Source organism: Salmo salar, chromosome ssa20 (genome assembly GCF_905237065.1).
Source record: "Salmo salar chromosome ssa20, Ssal_v3.1, whole genome shotgun sequence".
NCBI lineage: Eukaryota > Metazoa > Chordata > Actinopteri > Salmoniformes > Salmonidae > Salmo > Salmo salar.
The window spans coordinates 18,138,126-18,161,191 of record NC_059461.1 but is presented as its reverse complement, the minus strand read 5'-3'; the positions used below and the strand labels follow the sequence as shown (position 1 = coordinate 18,161,191).

The following is a 23,066-nucleotide window of genomic DNA, read 5'->3' as shown; positions in this document are numbered from 1 at the left end:
AATCACCAGATCGCAACCCAAATGAGATGTATTTTTTGTCATTTAACCAGGGCAAGCCCATTTGGGATGAGTTGGACCGCAGAGTGAAGGAAAAGCAGCCAACAAGTTCTCTGCATGTGGGAACTCCTTCAAGACTGTTGGAAAAGCATTCCAGGTGAAGCTGGTTGAGAGAATGCCAAGAGTGTGCAAAGCTGTCATCAAGGCCATGTCATGTTTTGTGTGGACCACAGGAAGAGTAGCTGCTGCTTTTGCAACAGCTAATTGGGATCTTAATAAAATACCAATACCAAGGCAAAGGGCGGCTACTTTGAAGGATCTCAAATATAATATACATTTTGATTTGTTTAAAACTTTTTTTGGTTACTACATGATTCCATATGTGTTATTTCATAGTTTTGAGGTCAGATCAGGAAACATTTGTAAAAAAAAATATTTTACATGTATTCAACCTCTTATTTTTGGCACTATACAGTCTCCATATATACTTCCGTTCATTTTGTCAACTGGTACCGGGGGACCTTCAGACGAGTCCTGAGGCCTGTGGTCGTCCTAAAGCAAAACGTGAGAGTCTCACCTTTGCATAGAGGGGTCATAATAGTTTGTACAGTAGGTCAAACCCTTTAGACACTACAGAGGACTTTGTGAGAAACTGATCATGGTTTAACAAACACCGCTCTAGCTCTGTCACAGATGCAGTGGATTGAGACTCATCCAATACAAAAAAATAATAATTCTGTAGTTTAAATTGACAGATTTTTATGGGGATTATTTTATTATGGGGATTATATTTCCACTGGGGTGCGGACATTGACTTTAGGGGGTTAATTACCTCCGAAACCACGCTGCTTTCAACATACTTGTATTCCTCATTTACTCAAGCGTTTCCTTTATTTTGACAGTCACCTGTACATAGGACATAAGCAACATGGGAATGATTCATAAATGCAGTCTATGCATTGTAAACATAGTACACAGTACAGGCATCATAGGTGGACAAGGGCATTATAGTAAGACCATACAAACAAAAAAAACGAACGTAACCATGGATACAGTAATCACAATGGCTTACAGTTCAGTGGACTGTTTCCTTGGCGGCTCCTCCTGCCCGGCTGGAGGGACATTGAAGGCTACGTATGGACACCAATTAGTGTTCAGACACACCAGTCTCTCCAGCGAGGCTGAGTTGACTATATCAAAGCCTGTCTGGCCTCCAAATGTGCTGGGCTTCCAGTACTCAGGGGAACAGATGGGGTTACCCAGAAGGCCTTTCAGGGAGAATGGAGCCCCCATCTCCACCATGCTCTCACCAAATATGGCGTTGGGGCGTGTCTTCTCCAGCATGATGGCAGGGTAGAACTCCAGCGCATCAATGTCACCATAGAGCTCCTCCAGCTCCCTGGCTATCTCCTCCTCACCTGGGGACAATATAAAATATAATTATTGTCCCAGAAGGGCAATTTGGTTGCAGCAAACTACACAGATAGGGCACATTTAAAGTAAATTAATACAAATACAGAAGAGAAGAGTAAAAGAGTTCATTAGAAACACATGATCAAGTTAAAGACAAGACTGGTTTGAGATGAGAGGACAACAAAGACTGCCTATGGCGTCTGAAGAGGCCAACCCATGTCAAGATGAAGCTGTATGCTAGCTGCTTTGAGAGAACGTTGATATTTTACATATTTTCAATTTGCATAAGGGCAATTACACAGTGACAGAGTGATGCTGAGACTCTGATTTGTTACTTTAAAATGTATGCCAAGCAAAACTAATCGTTGCAAAGATAAACAAACCATAAGTCAATGCACAACGATGACTTAACAATTTCCACTGAACATTTTTATAAAAACACATTTACTTGCAGAACAGTGCAGATACAAAGTTTGGTAACAGAATGAGTGTACAATTCGTCATTCTGGTTTGTTTAACTTTGCAAACCACACAACTCAATGCACAAGAAGAGCACAGATGGAAAGTTTGGTTACAGAATGACGGTTTGTGCAGTCAAACTAAAATATATGTGGTCTTACCAGTGAAGTCAGAGAAAGAAGTGTAGGGCTTCAGGTTGAACCTCTTCCTGTACTCGTTGAAGGGTTGGAGACGCAGAGTCCTGGACTCTTCAATAACTCCCTCGGCCACATTGGTCACCACTGGGTGGATGTTTCGACCTCCTCCTATCTGAGAAACAGGATTAAAATCAGCCAGACCCATTGTAGGCAATGGTGTACACTACACTAAGTGCTCGAGTCAATCTGCTTTGTGGATATTCAACTTTACAATGTGATTGTAATTCCAGTAGTATTCCTGCTTTATCGGAGACTGGATTCCAGTAAATGCTCCTTATGTCGGCTCAATCAGAAATGACCTTTACATTTCTATCGCGGAATCTGTAACGATTCAGCTTTCCGGATTGAGTAGAGCCCTACATCTGAAAGGATCAAACAGGCATCCCCTGTATAAATATAGGATGCATGAGAACATGGGAAAAAAAAGTCATTAAAATAAATGAATGACCCACCTATGAAGGGCCCAAAATGCATTACTCCATATACACCTTGGCACCTACTACCACGTTCAAAGGCACTTTAATCTTTTGTCTTGCCTATTCACCCTCAATGGCACACATACACAGATGTCATGTTTCTGCTCTCTAATACCGCATAGATAGTTGCTGCTCTGCTGACAAAGATTGATATCAATAAGCCACAGAGAAAAAAAGATTAATATCAGACAGATAGCATCTTGTTTAAGCCTCCTGTCATGATCTAGCACAGCTTCTAATCAACAGAAAACAGCTCTGTAGATACCGAATGCAGAGCATTAACAAGTTTGCAGGGCTGTGGTGACAGTTACAACATGTGCTATTTTACTGCTCACGGTTATGGACTTCACACCAAGTAGTGTCAGATTTACCATCAGGCTACTCAATCTTGCCATGCTATTTGCCCTGTCCCAACCTCATCCTCCATCTCTCTTACACAACGTCTGCCTTGCTCAAAAGAAGAAGTACCAGAACACACAAAGCAGACTAATGTGTCCATTTGAATTCAAGTCACTCACCAGGTGACTTGGAGAGGATCTGTGTCTGCACCACGTACTCTCATTACTGGTGTCCCCCAGGGCTCGGTTCTAGGCCCTCTTCTCGCTATACACCAAGTCACTCGGCTGCGTCATATCCTCACATGGTCTCTCTCATCATTGCTATGCGGATGACACTCAACTACTTTTCTCCTTTCCCTCCCTTCTGACACCCAGGTGGCGACACGCATCTCCGCGTGCCTAGCAGATAACTCAGCTTGGATGACGGCTTACCAACTGAAGCTCAACCCCTACAAGACGGAGCTACTCTTCCTCCCGGGAAAGGCCTGTCCGCTCCAAGACCTCTCCATCACGGTTGACAACTCCATGGTGTCCCCCTACCAGTGTGTAAACTACCTTGGCATGACCCTTGACAACCCCCTGTCGTTCGCTGCAAATATCAAAGCCGTGACTCGCTCCTGCAGGTTCATGCTCTACAACATCCATAGAGTTCTCCCATGTCACCCCCCTCCTCCACACACTACACTGGCTCACATCCACTACAAGACCATGGTACTTACCTACGGAGCAGCAAGAACAAGACCCTCCCTACATTCAGGCTCTGCTTAATCCCTACACCCCAACCTGAGTTCTCCGTTCTGTCAACTCTGGTCTATTGGCCCTCCCACCCCTACGGGAGAGCAGCTCCCGCTCAGCCCAGTCCAAGCTCTTCTCTGTCCTGGCACCCCAATGGTGGAACCAGATTCCTTCCCTCTGAAGCTAGGACACCAGAGTCCCTTGCCCATCTTCTGAAAACATCTGAAACCCTACATCTTCAAAGAGAATCTTAAATAATCCCACAGCAACCCCACCACCTCCTCACCCCCCAAAAAATAATTTTGTGAACTAACACTCGCACTTGACTCTTTTCCCCCTTACTAGCTCCTTTATTGAGGAAAAATGTACTCACTATGACTGTGATATGTGGTTGTCCCACCTAGCTATCTTAAGATTTTTTTGTAATTTTTGCAGACACTCTTAGAAAATAAGTTCCATATTATCATTGACCGCAACCGACTTATGTATGGTATGACAACATTATCGAGACCAGGGTTTATCATTAAGACACTGCATATGAAATCCCATGGTCACCGCACAGCCCATACCTGTCCGGCATACTGGCGTGAGAAAGCGTCTACCAGTTTCTCCACCCCGTAGTGTGTGACGATGGAGGTGTTGAACATGAACTGGGAGTAGGGCACCACGTCTCCGTCTATGTGGAAGCTGTCTGGCATCAGGGGGTGCCAGTGGTACAGCTGTTTAAACTCCACAGCGATGCGGTTCCTGTACTGGAACGTGGACTTGAAGAGCAGGACTGGGTCAAACTTCAGATCCAACAGGTAGCCACTCAGGTGCTGCACATACTCCTCGATCACTATCCGGATGGTCTCACCTGGAATATAAACTAAATATGGATCTACACCCAAGAAAATCAATTTTGGGAGAATCTACTAGAGAAGTGTGTTGATTCTTATTCCCCCCAACTATTGACAAACAAGCAGGGACAGCTCTAGTCTTTTGGGGTCCTAAGCGAGATATGGTTGGGACCTCCTGAAGGTCAGGGGCCCTGGACACTTGCCCTGCATGACCGGTCGGTATTCGGCCATGATTACTACAAGTTTAGATAGCTGGGAATAATAACATACCAATCTAAAAATTGTTAGCTGACATGGCTAATTGAGTGACTGTCAATGACTGACAAAACAAGAGAAAAATTGCTGATGCACAACCAAATCTCGAACTTGCACCTACTATTCTAACTCGCAACAGTAAGTTGAGACTCCGCTAGGGGGCCCTAAGCAACCCAGCACATGACAACATTTCCTAGAAATGTATATTCTGCCTAAAGTACTTGAGTGTCTAAAAATGGGCAATCTCTGGTGGTATGAAAGGCTAGACAGAGAGAGATCCCTGTCCAGTCAGGTATGTACTTACCTATTACGATGAGCCTGGCGGTCTGAAAGAGCTGCTCATCCCCCCAGGTGGGGTGCTCTGCCTTCAGGATGTCACAGACGCGGTTGTGTTCTCTCAGCCACAGGGTGGCGTACATGGTGAGGCCTGGCAACAGCCCAAACACCTCCTGCCCGATGGCCATACGGTGCCCCACGGGAGTCCCTTGAGGGTATCTCATATTCACCGGCGCCTCGGCCACCGTAGGAGGGTACACCTCACCTTTAACCACCTGGAAGAGAAGATAGTATTAGCCCTTAAGAGCTTTACAGATCCATTAGCACAATGTAGTAACTTGTGAGCATGCTTAAGGAATTGGTGTGCATAATGGAAACATTTTAATTATGTGGGGTAGCCTTTGGGTTTTTGTGGAAAAGCGATTTCAAAAGGTTTCAAGCGATTCACTGTCAGGACTGACCGTCCCGAGTTAGATAATGTGAATTTTATTGTGTGGCCTTTATACAGAACTTATGCCTACAGTAAATGAGTTGTTCACAAATGTCTTTATGCTGCGACTCAATTTCCCCAGCAACCTGCCAAACCAAATCAATGAACATGTCTTGCCAGATCCCAGTCTTGAGCAGCAGAAAAATGGGTCATGACCCCAACATTTTGGAAACACTACTGTAAATAATGATTACCTGAACTCCACCCATACAGTGCCTTCGGAATGTATTCAGAACACTTAACTTTTTCCCATATTTTGTTACGTTACAGCCTTATTCTAAAATTGATTAAATAAATAAAAAATCCTCAATCTTCACACAATAATAATAATATTGACAAAGCGAAAATAGGTTTAGAAATGTTTGGAAATGTATACAAAATATCTTATTTGCATAAGTATTTAGACCCTTTGCTATGAGACTCGAAATTAAGCTCAGGAGCATTGTTTCCAGTGATCATCCTTGAGATGTTTCTGTAACTTGGAGTCCACCTGTGGTGAATTCTACTGATTGGACATGATTTGGAAAGGTATACACCTGTCTATATAAGCTCCCACAATTGACAATGCATGTCAGAGCAAAAACCAAGCCATGAGGTCGTAGGAATTGTCTGTAGAGTTCCGAGACAGGATTGTACCGAGGCAGAGATCTGGGGAAGGGTACCAAAACATTTCTGCAGCATTGAAGGACCCCAAGAACACAGGGGCCTCCTCTATTCTTAAATGGAATAAGTTTGGAACCACCAAGAATCTTCCTAGAGCTGGCCGCCCGGCCAAACTGAGCAATCAGGGGAGAAGGGTCTTGGTCAGGGAGGTGACCAAGAACCTGATGGTCACTCTGACAGAGCTCCTCTATAGTAGAGTTGCCAGGCAGAAGCCACTCCTCAGAAAAAGGCACATGACAGCCCGCTTGGGAGTTTGCCAAAAGGCACCTGAAGACTATCAGACCATGAGAAACAAGTTTCTCATGTCTGATGAAACCAAGATTGAACTCTTTGGCCTGACTGCCAAGTGTCACGTCTCGAGGAAACCTGGCATCTTCCCTACAGTGAAGCATGGTGGTGACAGCATCATGCTGTGGGGATGTTTTTCAGCGGCAGGGACTGTGATACTAGTCAGGATCGAGGCAAAGATGAATGGAGCAATGTACAGAGAGATCCTTGATGAAAACCTGCTCCAGAACACTCAGGACCTCAGACTGGGGTGAAGGTTCACCTTCCAACAGGACAACGACTCTAGGGACACAGTCAAGACAACGCAGGAGTGGTTTCGGGACAAGTCTCTGAATGTCTTTGAGTGGCCCAGCCAGAGCTCGGACTTGAACCCCATCAAACATCACTGGAAATACCTGAAAATAGATTTGCAGCAATGCTTCCCATCCAACCTAACAGAGCTTGAGAAGATCTGCAGAGAAGAATGGGAGAAACTCCCCAAATACAGGTGTGCCAAGCTTGTAGCATCATACCTAAGACTCGAGGCTGTAATTGTTGCCAAAGGTGCTTCAACAAAGTACTTAGTTAACTTCTTTGGGATAGGGGGCAGTATTTTCACGGCCGGATAAAAAACATACCCGATTTAATCTGGTTACTACTCCTGCCCAGAAACTAGAATATGCATATCATTAGTAGATTTGGATAGAAAACACTAACGTTTCTAAAACTGTTTGAATGGTGTCTGTGAGTATAACAGAACTCATATGGCAGGCCAAAACCCGAGAAGATTCCATGCAGGAAGTGCCCTGTCTGACAATTTGTTGTCCTTCTGTTACATCTCTATCGAAATTACAGCATCTGTGCTGTAACGTGACACTTTCTAAGGCTTCCATTGGCTCTCTAAAGCCGCCAGAAAGTGGAATGGGTGTCTGCTGTCTCTGGGCAAAGTATAGGAGCAGAGTTTGTAAGTGGTCAACCTGGGGACAGTGAGACTGGAGATGCGCGGTCACGAGAACTCGCCATGTTTTTCTTTCTCTCTTTGAATGAATACAACGTTGCCCGGTTGGAATATTATCGCTATTTTACGAGAAAAATAGCATAAAAATAGATTTTAAACAGCGTTTGACATGCTTCTAAGTACGGTAATGGAATATTTAGAATTTTTTTGTCACTAAATGCGCTCGCGCGTTACCCTTCGGATAGTGACCTGAGGTATTTGGATATAACTATGGATTATTTGGAACCAAAACAACATTTGTTGTTGAAGTAGAAGTCTTGGGAGTGCATTCTGACGAAAAACAGCAAAGGTAATACCATTTTTCTAATAGTAATTCTGAGTTTAGGTGACCCCGAAGTTGGCGGATGTCAAAATAGCTAGCCGTGATGGCCGAGCTATGTACTCAGAATATTGCAAAATGTGCTTTCGCCGAAAAGCCATTTTAAAATCGGACAAAGCGATTGCATAAAGGAGTTCTGTATCTATAATTCTTAAAATAATTGTTATGTATTTTGTCAACGTTTATCGTGAGTAATTTAGTAAATTCACCGGAAGTTTGCGGTGGGTATGCTAGTTCTGAACATCACATGCTAATGTAAAAAGCTGTTTTTTGATATAAATATGAACTTGATTGAACAAAACATGCATGTATTGTATATCATAATGTCCTAGGAGTGTCATCTGATGAAGATCATCAAAGGTTAGTGCTGCATTTAGCTGTGGTTTGGGTTTATGTGACATATATGCTTGCTTGGAAAATGGCTGTGTGATTATTTGTATCTATGTACTCTCCTAACATAATCTAATGTTTTGCTTTCGCTGTAAAGCCTTTTTGAAATCGGACCATGTGGTTAGATTAACGAGAGTCTTATCTTTAAAATGGTGACAAATATTTGATTGTTTGAGAAAATTGAATTGTGGTATTTTAGTTGGTTTTGTATTTCGCGCCGTGCGATGCCATTGGCTGTTGGCTAGGGGTTCCGCAGGCGGAACGAGGTTCCGCTAGCGGAACGTCTGTCCTCAACAGGTTAAGGGTCTGAAAACGTATGTAAATGTGATATTTCCGATTTAATATTATTTTTTTTATAAATTAGCAAACTTTTTTTAAAAACTTTTTTATTTGTCATTATGGGGTACTGTGTGTAAAGTGATGAGGAAAAAAATTATTTAAATCAATTTTAGAATAAGGCTGGAAAAACTGGAAAAAGTAATGGGTGTCTGAATACTTTAAGGCACTGTAAATAACCAACAGTTGCTCAGTCATCTCATCCTGAGTTTCACATGCATACCACTGCCAAAAGAGACAATCAATGGGGTTCTTACAACACAACCTCTCCCGACACTGAACCAACACCTTTGCCAAAAACAGATACCATTCCCTAACGTCCTTCTTTGGAGTCGAATTCAGCTTATTCAACAGATAAAGAAAATGGGCCTCATGGGTGTACTTCTTTATCCTGACACGAGTCAGGATTTTTGGTCACTCAAATGATACACTAACTGGCACCTGGTCACTGAACAATGGCTACGCTGTTACCTGCTACCTCTGTGCAGTGGTGGGAGAAGTACCCAATTGTCATACTTGAGTAAAAGTAAAGATACCTTTAGACTTACTTACTTGCTGACTTTCACCTTAATAGAAAATGACTAAAGTATCTGGTTTTATATATACTTAAGTATTAAAAGTAAATGTAATTGCAATAATATACTTAAGTATAAAAAGTAAAAGTATAAATCATTTCGCAGTCCTTACATTAAGCAAACCAGAGGGTACAATTTTCTGGTTATTTTAAGTTATGGATAGTCAGGGGCACTCTCCAACACTCAGACTTAATTTACAAACTAAGCATTTGTGTTTAGTGAGTCCACCAGATCAGCATCCTGGATGTAACATAGTAAGCGTAAATCCATGACACCAAAATGAGTATGATATGTTACATTTGGTATGGTCACATATGACAGATGGTTACTTAAGGCAACGTGAACGTCTAGCAAACCAAAGTTTGCGAGATCGAATCTCAGACAACTTTAGCATTTTTGCAACTACTCTGCAATTACTTAGCATGTTAGCTATCCCTTCCCCTAACCCTTTAAACTAACTCCTAAACCTTAACCCCTACACTAGCTAATTTGTAACATACTGTACATTTAGAAAATTGGTAACATAATACGAATTGCAATTCATAACCTATCATACGAAATGGGTGATGGACATTAACGATTTGGAAATGTGAAGTTCACATTTGGACTCACGGGTGTTTGGCTTGCTTGTATGACATCATAGCAGTATTTATTATAATCCTCAACCTCAAATTTTTCAAAATACATTGAGTCCTCAATTTACAGCACTTCCCTCCCTTAGAGAACAAAAAAACATGCAAAAGCTGCTCAATTAGCGGGAGGGAAGGAGGCAAAGTCTTGTCGCACGAGGTGCTCAAGTTCAGAAGGACAGTCAGTCAAAATCCATACAGAGCTGTGAAGCGCAGAGCCAGACCTCTGACGTCATGTAACTGTACAGCCACTGCGTTCCAATGTAGGTGTTTATCAGTGCCAAAATCTGCCATTTTAAACCTGTATATAGAAGAGCAAATCCGTTTTGAGATTTTTCTTTAAATGCAATTTATGTTGGTTCCACCTTTTTTTGATATATTTAACCACATTAGTATGAAAAGGGTTAAAAGTGTAAAGGGTAGAAAGCACATGTACCTCAGAGTGGACCACAGAGTAGTACCGTGTCTACAGTAACATTCCAGTGGAGACTTGTCCATGCTTTCACATAGCTGGAGTGGAGTTATGCATTACTCCACATACCTGATATTTCATCTTTCCGTCTTTAAGAAGCCGGAGGCTCAGTTGACGCTCCAGATTATCTCCGTAGACATTGCCGGCATCCACCTGGTTAGAGATTAATAACACGAGATTAACATGAAATATGAGAATAAAAAGAGATTCACATTCAGGATGCATGTAAGAGACATAGATCAATATGACTCCCATGTATCTCGCAGTGTGTGCAAGATTTGGTTCCAGCAAGGAACAAGATTATATTGCGGCTGTTGGAATAGTATGGAGGAAAAGTATGGAAATGTATTGACTGCCTACTGTAAATCGCTCTGGATAAGAGCATCTGCTAAAATGACTAAAAAGGTAAAGAAAAAGTACAAAAAGGATTGGAGATGTCCACCTCTTCCTAACACCTAAATACATCACTTACTGGCCATCCTCCCCTAAATATAATTGTATTTATTCTATCATTCTATCAAATTGAATAATATAATATACAGTGCATTCGGAAAGTATTCAGACGCCTTGACTTTTTCCACATTGTGTTACGTTACAGCCTTATTCTAAAATGGATTTAAAAATATACAGTGAGGGAAAAAAAGTATTTGATCCCCTGCTGATTTTGTACGTTTGCCCACTGACAAAGAAATGATCAGTCTATAATTTTAAAGGGTAGGTTTATTTGAACAGTGAGAGACAGAATAACAACAACAAAAAATCCAGAAAAACGCATGTAAAAAATGTTATAAATTGATTTGCATTTTAATGAGGGAAATAAGTACTTGACCGCCTCTCAATCAGAAAGATTTCTGGCTCCCAGGTGTCTTTTATACAGGTAACGAGCTGAGATTAGGAGCACACTTTTAACCTCTTCGCTATAGGGGGCAGTATTATCACGGCCGGATGAAAAATGTACCCAAATTAAACGGCCTACTTCTCGGGCCCAGAGTCAAATATTTGCATATTATTAGTAGATTGGGATTGAAAACACTCTGAAGTTTCTAAAACTGTTTGAATGGTGTCTGTGAGTATAACAGAACTCATATGGCAGGCAAAAATCTGAGAGAATTCCAAGCAGGAAGTGGCCTGTCTGACAATTTTTAGTTCTTCTTTTGGTTCTCTATCGAAACTACAGTATCTGTGGGGTTACGTAGCACTTTCTAAGGCTTCCATTGGCTCTCTAAACCCTTCAGAAAGCGGATTGAGGCGTCTCCTGTCTCTGGGCAGAGTATAGTAGCTCAGTTCATGGTGGTCTGCCTGGTGACAAAGAGATTGGATATGCGCATTCACGAGACCACGCTGTTTATTCTTTTCCTCTTTAAATGAATACACCATTGTCCGGTTGGAATATTATCACTATTTTACGAGAAAAATACCATAAATATTGATTTTAAACAGCGTTTGATATGCTTCTAAGTACGGTAATGGAACATTTAGAAAAAGAATTGTCTCGAAATGCGCTCACGCATTACCCTTTGGATAGTGACCTGAACGCACGAACAAAACTGAGGTATTTTGACATAACTATGAATTATTTTGAACAAAAACAACATTTCTTGGAGGAAGTAGCAGTCCTGGGAGTGCATTCTGACGAAGATCAGCAAAGGTAATACCATTTTTCAAATACTAATTCTGAGTTTAGTGTGCCCCGAACTTGGCGGGTGTCAAAATAGCTAGCCCTGATGGCTGAGCTATGTACTCAGAATATTGCAAAATGTGCTTTCGCCGAAAAGCTATTTTAAAATCTGACATAGCGATTGCATAAAGGAGTTCTTTATCTATAATTCTTAAAATAACTGTTATGTATTTTGTCATTGTTTATGATGAGTAATTTAGTAAATTCACCGGAAGTTTTCGGTGGGAATACAATTTCTGAACATCACACGCCAATGTAAAAAGCAGTTTTTTTTATATAAATATGAACTTGATTGAACAAAACATGCATGTATTGTATAAGATAATGTCCTAGGAGTGTCATCTGATGAAGATTAAAGGTTAGTGCTTCATTTAGCTGCGTTTTGGGTTTTTGTGACAGATTAACGAGAGTCTTATCTTTAAAATGGGGTAAAAATAGTCATATGTTTTAAAAATTTTAATTATTGCATTTGAGGTTTTTGTATTTTGCGCCACGCTCTTCCATTGGATATTGGTGAGGCATTCCGCTAGCGGAACCCCTAGATGTAAGAAGTTAAAGGGAGTGCTCCTAATCTCAGCTTGTTACCTGTATAAAAGACACCTGTCCACAGAAGCAATCAGATTCCAAACTCTTGCAATGATCATGAGACGGTGAGGAATCAGCCCAGAACTACACGGGAGGATCTTGTCAATGATCTCAAGGCAGCTGGGACCATAGTCACCAAGAAAACAATTGGTAACACACTACGCCGTAAAGGACTGAAATCCTGCAGCGCCCGCAAGGTCCCCTGCTCAAGAAAGCACATATACATGCCCGTCTGAAGTTTGCCAATGAACATCTGAATGATTCAGAGGACAACTGGGTGAAAGTGTTGTGGTCAGATGAGACCAAAATGGAGCTCTTTGGCATCAACCCAACATGTTTGGAGGAGGAATGCTGCCTATGACCCCAAGAACACTATCCCCACCATCAAACATGGAGGTGGAAACATTATGCTTTGGGGGTGTTTTTCTGCTAAGGGGACAGGACAACTTCACCGCATCAAAGGGACGATGGACGGGGCCATGTACCCTCAAATCTTGGGTGAGAACCTCCTTCCCTTAGCCAGGGCATTAAAAATGGGTCGTGGATGGGTATTCCAGCATGACAATGACCCAAAACACATGGCCAAGGCAACAAAGGAGTGGCTCAAGAAGAAGCACATTAAGGTCCTGGAGTGGCCTAGCCAGTCTCCAGACCTTAATCCCATAGAAAATCTGTGGAGGGAGCTGAAGGTTCGAGTTGCCAAACGTCAGCCTTGAAACCTTAATGACTTGGAGAAGATCTGCAAAGAGGAGTGGGACAAAATCCCTCCTGAGATGTGTGCAAACCTGGTGGCCAACTACAAGAAACGTCTGACCTCTGTGATTGCCAACAAGGGTTTTGCCACCAAGTACTAAGTCATGTTTTGCAGAGGGGTCAAATACTTATTTCCCTCATTAAAATGTAAATCAATTTATAACATTTTTGACATGAGTTTTTCTGGATTTTTGTATTAATTATGTTTCTCACTGTTCAAATAAACCTACCATTAAAATTATAGACTGATCATTTCTTTGTCAGTGGGCAAACGTACAAAATCAGCAGGGGATCAAATACTTTTTCCCCCCCTCACTGTATAAATTCTTAGTCTACACACAATATCACAATTACATAAGTATTCAGACCCTTTACTCAGTACTTCGTTGAAGCCCCTTTGGCAGCGATTACAGCCTCAAGTCTTCTTGGGTATGATGCTACAAGCTTGGCACACTTTTATTTGGGGAATTTCTCCCATTCTTCTCTGCAAATCCTCTCAAACTCTGTCCGGATGGATGGGGAGCGTCGCTGCACAGCTATTTAAGTCCGAACTCTGGCTGGCCCACTCAAGGACATTCAGAGAATTGTCCTTAAGTCACCCCTGTGTTGTCTTGGCTGTGTGCTTATGGTCGTTGTCCTGTTGGAAGGTGAACCTTCGCCCCAGTCTGAGGTCCTGAGTGCTCTGGAGCAGGTTTTCATCAAGGATCTCTCTGCACTTTGCTCCGTTCATCTTTCGCTCAATCCTGACTAGTCTCCCAGTCCCTGCTGCTGAAAAACATCCCCACAGCATGATGCTGCCACTACGCTTCACTGTAGGGATGGTGCCAGGTTTCCTCCAGTTGTGACGCTTGGCACTCAGGCCAATTTCAATCTTGGTTTCATCAGACCAGATAATCTTGTTTCTCATGGTCTGAGAGTCCTTTAGGTGCCTTTTGGCAAACTCCAAGCAGGCTGTTATATGCCTTTTGTTGAGGAGTGGCTTCTGTCTGGCCACTCTACCATAAATGCCTGATTGGTGGAGTGCTGCAGAGATGGTTGTCCTGGAAGGTTCTCTCATCTCCACAGAAGAACTCTGGAGCTCTGTCAGAGTGACCATCGAGTTCTTGGTCACCTCCCTGACCAAGGCCCTTCTCCCCCGATTGCTCAGTTTGGCCAGCTCTAGGAAGCGTCTTGGTGGTTCCAAATTTCTTCCATTTAAGAATGATAGAGGCCACTGGGACCTTCAATGCTGCAAAAAAAAAGTGGTACCCTTCCCCAGATCTGTGCCTCGACACAATCCTGTCTCAGGTGCTCTACGGACAAACCTTCAACCTCATGGCTTGGTTTTTGCACTGTCATGTACTGTCAACTGTGGGAATTTATATAGACAGGTGTGTGCCTTTCCAAGTCCAATCAATTGAATTTACCACAGGTGGACTCCAATCAAGTTGTAGAAACATCTCAAGGATGATCAATGGAAACAGGATGCACCTGAGCTCAATTTCAAGTCTCATAGCAAAGGTTCTGAATACTTATGTAAATAAGGTGTTGGAATCGGCTAAACGTTGAACATTGAGATATTAAATAAATGATAGAGACGAAGCTTTGAATAGAAAGAATCTGTAGCAACCCAGAAGGCTTTGGAATGTGTTTGATGGAAGAGAGGAGAGCAATGTGTTGATATAGGGAACACAGATGGATATCTGTGGATTAGGTGAAGGAGGGGTTGAGGTCAGGAGGTGAGGGGTGAGGTCAGTTCCCCTTAAGGGAGTAATCAGGGTTTGTCATCCTGTTACCCTCTTTATTCGTTTCCTGTGGAGCCATAAACTGTAAGGAGGAGGAGTGTCTTAAGTAGGATGTATATAACTGATGGAAAGAAATGTTTTGCTGTCTGATTACAGCTGTACAGAACCTTTGGCAATGATTAAACTTGATTAAAGCTTCTCTAGTTTCTCTAGATATTAGCTTCTCTAATAAGAACCTAACAAAGTTATTTCAGTTTTTGTTTTTTATAAATTTGCAAAATTTTCTAAAAACCTATTTTGGCTTTGTCATTATGGGGTATTGTGTGTAGATTGATGAGAAGAATTCATTTAATCAATTTTAGAATAAGGCTGTAACAAAATGTGGAAAACGTCAAGGGGTCTGAATACACTGTATAACATACTGTACAGTACAGGGAGTACCAAGTAACTCACCCCATGCCCCAGAGCCCTGGTAAAGCCCAAGCCCATACTGTTTCGGGTCTTGAAGAACTGATGGGTGAAGTGCTGAGCGAAGAAAGCAAACATTAGGTTGGTTCCCTTTGGATCCCGCCTGAATTGCCTCCTCAGAAGAAACTTCTCCACCACCAGCTTTGGGTCTGGGAGGACAGACTTTCCTGGAGAAAAGAGAGGAATGAAAGTATGTTAGCTATGCATGTTGCAGTTGGGAAGATTTATTTCACTGGGTAATCTCCAGAAAGTCTTTGTGGGATGCCTTCATCCTATTTTCTGATAGGAACTTTGGATGCACTCCATCTCACCTTTGGTACCCATAGGGGTGGGGCAGTCTTCAGGCACAGGGGGTAGGATACGGGTGTAATAGGAAACATTGGAGTAGGACTCCCAGCTGAGGTATCCATACTTGGAGTTGAAGGTAGGAGGACTAGGAATAAGGTTGGATCTGACTTTGGGAGGGAGAAAACATAATTGTTTGACACATTGATCATTATAGCCCTAAAGTTTTACTGAAAATGCAATAACAATGTTCGGAGGAAATACAACCCATGGGATAGGTGTGTGAGTGTGTGTGTGTGTGGGGGGGGGGTGGTTGTACTATCCTTGTGGGGATCAGAAGTCCTCACAAGCAGTGGAGGCTCCTCAGAGGAGGACCATCCTCCTCGGTGAATTTAAAAAATGTTTTCATTGTGAAACATTTAAATTGATCCATTTTAGATAAAGCTACACTAAATATAATCACATCACCAAATAACTGATTAAAAACACACTATTTTGCAAAGAAGGTCTACAGTAGCCTCAACAGTACTCTGTAGGGTAGCACCATTGTGTAGCCGGTGCTCAGTTAGCTTCTGTCCTCCTTTGGGTACATTGACTTCAATACAAAACCTTGGAGGCACATGATTTTTACGCCCTTCCATAGACTTACACAGTAATTATGACAACTTCCGAGGACATCCTGCAGAATATCAGAACTCTTGCTGCATGGACTGCCGCATGGACTGACATGTGTTCCACCCAATCAAAGGATCAGAGAATGAATCTAGTACAAGCATAAGCTACAACGAGCTAGCACTGCAGTGGATAACATGTGGTGAGTAGTTGATTCAAAGAGACAGACAATAGTTGAACAGTTTTGAACAAATTAATTCCTTCAAAAATGAAGGAGAAGCAAGAGAGACAGAGATTGAAAGTTTAAAAAAATTACACTTACTTACCTAGTAAATGCAGCTAGCTAGTTTAGTATACTGAAACACCCTGCTCAAACAGAGGTACGCTATGTTAGGTAGCTGGCTATGACTTTCCAACACAACACTGGAACTCTTCCAAGTCAAGGTAAGCTTTTGGTATTATTAATTTATTGCCACTGGGACCCGCCGGTGTAACTGCTTACCGACTGTACACTGTAACATTACTGCCTGATTGTAGCCGGTTTACTAACACGTTAGTTCTATTAGCTATGCTGACTAACACTTTAGCTAATATGGTGACAACGATGTAGACTGTGTGTAGCGGTTTGGCTTGGAAAAGTTTTTTCTCCTGGTCACATACAGCTGATGTGTTGCGCATTGAAGTCCACAAGCGAAGAGGTGAGAGAAGGAGAGCACATAGGATGTGGCTGCCATGAAAGTGAACTGTGTTTACGAGTGATCAGGGGTGTACTCATTCGGCCGATTCTGTTAAAAAAACGTAAGCAAGCGGAATAAACATACCTGAATTTGTCCAATAGAAACTCTTGTTTGCAACTGTTGGACTAATGATTACAACCTGTATCAACTAGTTGCAGGCAAGAGTGTGCAAGGTGGTGTTAATTGTCACTGTCTGTCCATATGTCACAAATTTGTCTGTGGACCTGTGTGCACCTACATTGTAAACTTTCATTCATAGGCTAGATTGTAGCAATCTCATGATGGGTACAGGGAAAATTTGAGTATCATGTAGTAGCCTAAACCTATCGCTGTTACATTGAACTGGGTTATTGGAAAATGAATGAGATGTCATCTGATATGCTGTAATAGAAATAAGGCCATGCTCATGAAAAAGAAAAATGGCCTCCCTCATCTTACACTGACCGCCACAAGGATAGTAAAACAAGGAAAATTCGGACAAGTGGGGGGGGACATGTCGCCATTCCCCACAATGAAAAGGCTATTTTAGGCTTAGGCTTTGGGTTAGAATTAGAGTTTGGGATTAAGGTTAAGGGTTAGATTTAGGGGTTGGGGAAAATAGGATTTTGAATGGGAATCAATTGTTTGGTCCCCACAAGGATAGCAAAACAAGCATGTGTGTGTGTCACACATTTTAGATGAAGAGATGCCACTTCTCTCATAATATCAGAAAATAACTGTAACCGCAGAACAACCCAGATGATAACCAGTTTTTAAAACTGCAACTTCCAGCAGAGTTAAAAGACATTCTCAACTTTTAAGAAACTTCCAATTTCAGTGAGATGAAGAAACATTATCAACATTCAGTTTAAGACCATGACTCAATCCAAGGCACATTATAAAGCAGTACAGTAGACTCCCCCTTTAAGGACAATTTCTTCGCCGTTTACGGAGATTGCACTCACGGTAAAAGCTGAGGATGTCGGCTCAAGCAGAAATGACGTTTAAAAAAAGGGGCAATGCTGTCTAGTGCCCCGCACTATAACACACCATGGATTGAATCCCAAATAAAACGAAGGAACGTTCAGTTAAAGAAACACGCAGACCGAAAAATATGATTTAATTAATTTGAAGTGTAGCTTGATTTGGAAAGCCTCAAGCAAACATTCGAGGGATGAAACTATCAATGTGATGTAACTGAAAAGTAATTCACATTATAGTACATAATATCAATAAACTATACTTTAACTTTATGTCATTCACATGCAAAGCAAAATAAACCTGTGGGCTCTATCATTATTATTTGACACACAAGTCAGGTTTTGCATTTTAGCCATTATTTTCCAAAATGTTTTTCATTTCGTTCCAGTGTTCCGACCAGCAAAATAAAGTTCTGAACCGGTTCGAACAAAACATTTTTTTATTTTATTTATCGCAACATTAAATTACTTCACCAGTCAGTGTGGATAGAGCAGCTTGCTATGGTGGAGGCAAGCTATAATAGTTCTGTAGGGCGTGAGATGCGACTGAAATTTGGCAGGTGGGGAGAGAACAAGAGAGAGTGGAGGAAGAGGCTTGGCATCTTGTTATGATGACATGCATTATCGGAATTCAGCCTAAAGAGGAACGGCTTCTATGAAGGAACATGAACTTCTTTGAACTTCCGAGAGTTTGCTTAACGTTAGACCAGAGCTAGCTAGCTGACAACATCACTTTTTAATACCTCGCCTCAGATTTAAACCTTGTAAATACGCCTAAAACTGTCTGCAGTTCTAGCGAGTTAGATGGAAGAACTCAGAGAATGGTGATGACACCATGGGCCAATGTGTGTTACCAAATATTTACATGCCAAGAACATAACAGAGAAACCATGAAGCAAATGGACACACGTTGTAAGCAAACTATCCAATGAATGCATTGGTAGGGAAGAGAAACTCTTCTCTTAAAGTAACACCATAAGAGTAGATATGAATATGTACAGTACGGGTCTGAGATAATGGGATAAGGATTCAATTCTAGAAGCACTTTGGAGAGCATTTATGCGTTTTCAACTGTTACAACAGCACAATGGATCCATGCATGCATTTCTATCATCATAGCATGTTTCACCTGGTTGCAAAGCACTGTACATTTTATTTTTTTATGGTACAAAGTTAGCCCTTCCACCACTTATACACAGCGCCCACTATAGCAACCATTTTGTGCCAGCATGCTCATGGCTGCATTGAATGTCAGGCGACTAACCTGTGAGGACCACCCTCATGAGCCAGTCCCGCATGAAGGTCCTGTTGATGAGGTTCCACAGCCAGTGGAAGTGTGTGAGGATGTAGTGGACCACGTCAGGGCTCGGCTTTAGCTGCTGGTGGATCCTTGTCCAGAACTCAGCTAAAAACACACAGAGAGAAGACAAACAGCACACTGTAAAATAAAATACAAATAAATTTAGTAATTTCAACTCATCATTAAGTAACTGGTTCCCACCACCTTTTTTAGATTACTCAACTTTTCAGTTAAAGTGTTACATGAACTTAAAATGTATAGTTGGCCCAAACTTAGCTCCAACTTAAGAAAACTTAGGTAAAAATGCAGTCAACTTAAAATGTGTTTTCTCAATTAGAAATTATTATTTGGGCAGCTTCACAAAAAAATTAAAAAAAAAAAAAAATTAAAAAAAGTTGTGAAACTAAACACACGGCGCTTTTTCTTTTCATCTTGTTACAAATCCTTCTGCACATGAGGAAAGGATAACAATGTTTTAATAAACTAGAGAGGAAAATGTTAAATATAACTTGAATCAGAAGAATGTAGAAGCAAAACACTTAACTTACGGATAGTGCAATTCTGTCCATAGAAGCCGGTGCGAGTGCAGTCACATTCATTGCGGTCAATGCCAAACCTGACACACACACCCCAGTTCTGACAGGGGTAATAGCAACAGGGATTCACTGCAAATGATAAAAACGTACACATGTCAATTAAAGTATAGTTTAGGCACTGAGCTTTTCCTGACCATGTGACCTTACCAGGAATAGCAGAGTTTTTCCTAGTGGTGCACATACTTTTTCCTGATCAGCACAGTGCCTCTGTCATAAATTTGCCAGCTACAGTAAAGATTGCCAAGACACAATAGATGGTGTCCATTTGTCCAATGTCTCTCTAGCTTGGGTGCCAGCCTGAAAACTGTGCTTATAGCATCAGCGGAACAATAATCTCAGGCTGGAACTTGATGTGTTGCCCTACTCCCTTTTGTTTGATGAGGTAGGGAAGATATTTATTACAGTAACTACGTGACATCATCTGACGAGGATACTCACCGGAACCACAGCTTAATTACCTCTGAGCATGGTATCTTAGTCAGGTACAAATCCAAACTCGAGATGTATGCACAACCTAACCTACTATTGTCACACAAATCTCCCACTGGCAGCAACGCAAAATTAGATTTACAGTAGGTTAAATAATCTCAAATTAAGATTCAGCCTAGAATAAACTAGCACACTAGGAAAGAAGAGGGTTAGGACTACTGGGAGTCTGACTGGGGTCGGAGGGCTGTGGTAACAGAAACGTCTGCTGCCATGAGACAAGCAAGATGCCAACTCTCACATCCTTGGCCCTGCCATCTCTATCATGTTACGGCTTCCTGTCCTTCCCTCACAGACAGACACATATCCATTGAGATGATCATAAATAGCATTTCTCATTTTCAAAATGAAGAGTGGATGTATGAATAGCAGTAGTTCAGCAGACCCTTCCTAATTGAGCAGGATTCTTCAGTCATGTCATTTAGATAACTGGAGTCTTTCAGTCTCTTTCTGCCAAGAGGAAACTCTGTCTTCATGATAGGAGACAGAACCCTATACTGTGCTAGTAGTCAACGCATTCAACTGACAGCACAGATATTGGGGTGAATATTTATAATATAACATTTGTATTAACACCATGGTCCCCCCCCCAAACCCTTTAAAATGACCAAACAATGGAAGTTAAAGATATGTACAATTAGGGCTGTCAATGTATTTGTACAAATAAATTGCATGACCCTTAAATGCAAATCGTCTTCCTTATTTCAAACGGGCTTCCTCCACTTGCAAATATGTTTACTTGTGTCATCTGTGTTGCCATACAAACAAATATGTCTGGATGCCTGTTCATTGTAGCTTTATATTAAATGTTGTATACTTTGGAAAACGTAAAGACACAATGTGCTCTTTAGAGATGTTTTGGATATTCTTTTCAGCAGTTTTAAATAACAGTATACATCTCATATAATCCAGTTGATAGAATTTCAGCATATTGTTACTAGATAATAATGACACTATAGTTCAGGGATGGGCAACTTTGATGGGGTTGGGGACACAAAGAAATCTTAACTCATGATGAGCCTCAGTGGCTAGCAGGTCTGTGTACCCATATCCATAAAGGATTCCCGAGCCTTCTGTCAGAGTCGGCAATTCCACCTGTTGCCCATGGCTGCAAGTTTCCCGCCCCTGCTATAGGTTTTAAAATATTAGACACCTACCAACATTTGTACTGGCGTCTTTCCCCTCCTCCCCGGGACATGTTGGTAACCTTTGCAGCAGGATACATGCCCAGACGCACACGACGCACTCTAAAAACACAATTATTAACGTGAATGAATGACCAAACCTAAAATAATGTAATGGTTTGGTGCCATTGGTAAAAAAACAAAACAAAACATTTAATTGTCAAAAACTCACCTCTCATTGTAAGATTTACTGCATAAGCACCTTCAGCGGACGCGTCTTCCCAATACAGCAGTGCAAAAATAATATATGCTGCACTCATGAAGAAATACACATAACCAATACGATGTATTTCCTTCCTGGAAGCTGTTTAGATACCATCTAAAAAACAAGTCCACACAGAATTTCATACGTGAAAGTTCATTTTGGTAGGGGCGAAACAAATGGTAAGCAACTTCCCCATCTCCTGGTTCACTTCTATACAACACATGGACAGTGTTGCCAGCTAATTTTCAAGTTAAGTTGCTAGAGGCAGGTTGATTTGTTGCTAAAAGTTGCTAAATGACGTTGTGATGCCATTGCGTGATAACGTAAAACTGCGTTATTACGTAGAAAACACAATAACGTCACTCAAATTGACTGGCCATCTCTGCAAAAAATATGATTTGATTTGTTCAGGTACAGACTCTCACTCTTTTCTGTACTTCTGGCTGTACAATTTTGATTGAGACATGTTGATTGATGTTGTAATTTTGTTCAAGATCAAACATTCATGACCAACTATATTAATTGGGTTTGGCTCGTCGAACGCATACTACTGCTGCTGCAGTCAACCAACAATGATTTTCAATTTGCTGAAATTGCTGCTGGCCTGCTGTTGACGTCACTCACAATGTACTTTTGCAGCCATACACGTGTGTTGTGACTGAGTGTGTGACAGAGAAAATCGTTTTTGTGTCATCAACAAAGTAGATGGAAAATGCGTGCATTTTAGCATTTGAGTCACTTTTCAAAAGTTGCTAAAAGTTCCAAATAATTTTTTTTAAGTAGCTAAATTTGTTGCTAGATGCTGTTTGAAAAGAAAGTTGCCAGGGTAGTCTGAAAAGTTGCTAAATCTAGCAACAAAATTGCTAAATTGGCATCACTGCATGCAGTGGCGGTTCTAGACCATTTCAACTGGGGGGGCCAAGCTGGGGCCAGTTGTACTGTTAGAGGTTACATTAGATGTTATTGTTGTCATATCGTTTTCTTCACTGCATTGCAGGCATTAGCAGGCAAAAGACCATGTTCATATTCATCATCGTTGCCACTGTCTAATAACGAATGTAAATAAAGAACGATCGCAAAAATGAGTTATGTAAAAATTATTTCATACTCCACATTTAGGGGGGCCACAAGGGGGTCCAAAATTGTTGTCACAGGGGCACTGCCCCCCCCCCCCCTCCCAGAACCGCTAGTGACTGCATGGGACTGCTTCATCTTCTTCTTCTTCTTCTTTGGGATTGGGATTGGCACTGACCCCACCCCCCAGAACCACTAGTGACTGCATGGGACTGCTTCATCTTCTTCTTCTTCTTCTTTGGGATTGGGTTTGCGGATCGCATCCAACTTTTGAGG

General features: G+C 41.6%; 1 protein-coding gene across 2 annotated transcripts; it reads right to left on the bottom strand.

Moving 5' to 3' along the window:
- Nucleotides 1–869: 869 nt before the first annotated feature.
- On the bottom strand, nucleotides 870–22,001 carry pgh1 (Prostaglandin G/H synthase 1). Of its 2 annotated transcripts, XM_014160048.2 has the most exons (12): nucleotides 21,684–22,001; nucleotides 21,485–21,574; nucleotides 19,794–19,910; nucleotides 19,210–19,350; nucleotides 15,664–15,807; nucleotides 15,338–15,519; nucleotides 10,214–10,297; nucleotides 5,014–5,260; nucleotides 4,185–4,471; nucleotides 2,031–2,178; nucleotides 1,070–1,415; nucleotides 870–903 (listed from the first exon to the last, which is right to left on the bottom strand). In XM_014160048.2, the coding sequence occupies exons 1-12, from the start codon at nucleotides 21,769–21,771 to the stop codon at nucleotides 900–902; spliced, it is 1,878 nt and encodes a 625-aa protein (XP_014015523.1). In that variant the 5' UTR covers nucleotides 21,772–22,001; the 3' UTR covers nucleotides 870–899. The 2 variants fall into 2 exon arrangements, with proteins under 2 accessions (XP_014015523.1, NP_001133846.1); NM_001140374.1 differs by having other exon boundaries at nucleotides 870–1,415; nucleotides 21,684–21,741.
- Nucleotides 22,002–23,066: the final 1,065 nt, after the last annotated feature.

Bases quoted from the DNA above. Each gene is read 5' to 3' on its own strand.
- pgh1 (XM_014160048.2), bottom strand. From the start codon at position 21,771: ATGAGTGCAGCATATATTATTTTTGCACTGCTGTATTGGGAAGACGCG. The intron at 19,911-21,484 runs GTAGGTGTCTAA...TATCATTTGCAG, and splicing joins AGACGCCAGTACAAATGTTG to TGAATCCCTGTTGCTATTAC. The intron at 1,416-2,030 runs GTAAGACCACAT...TATTGTCCCCAG, and splicing joins TTCTTTCTCTGACTTCACTG to GTGAGGAGGAGATAGCCAGG.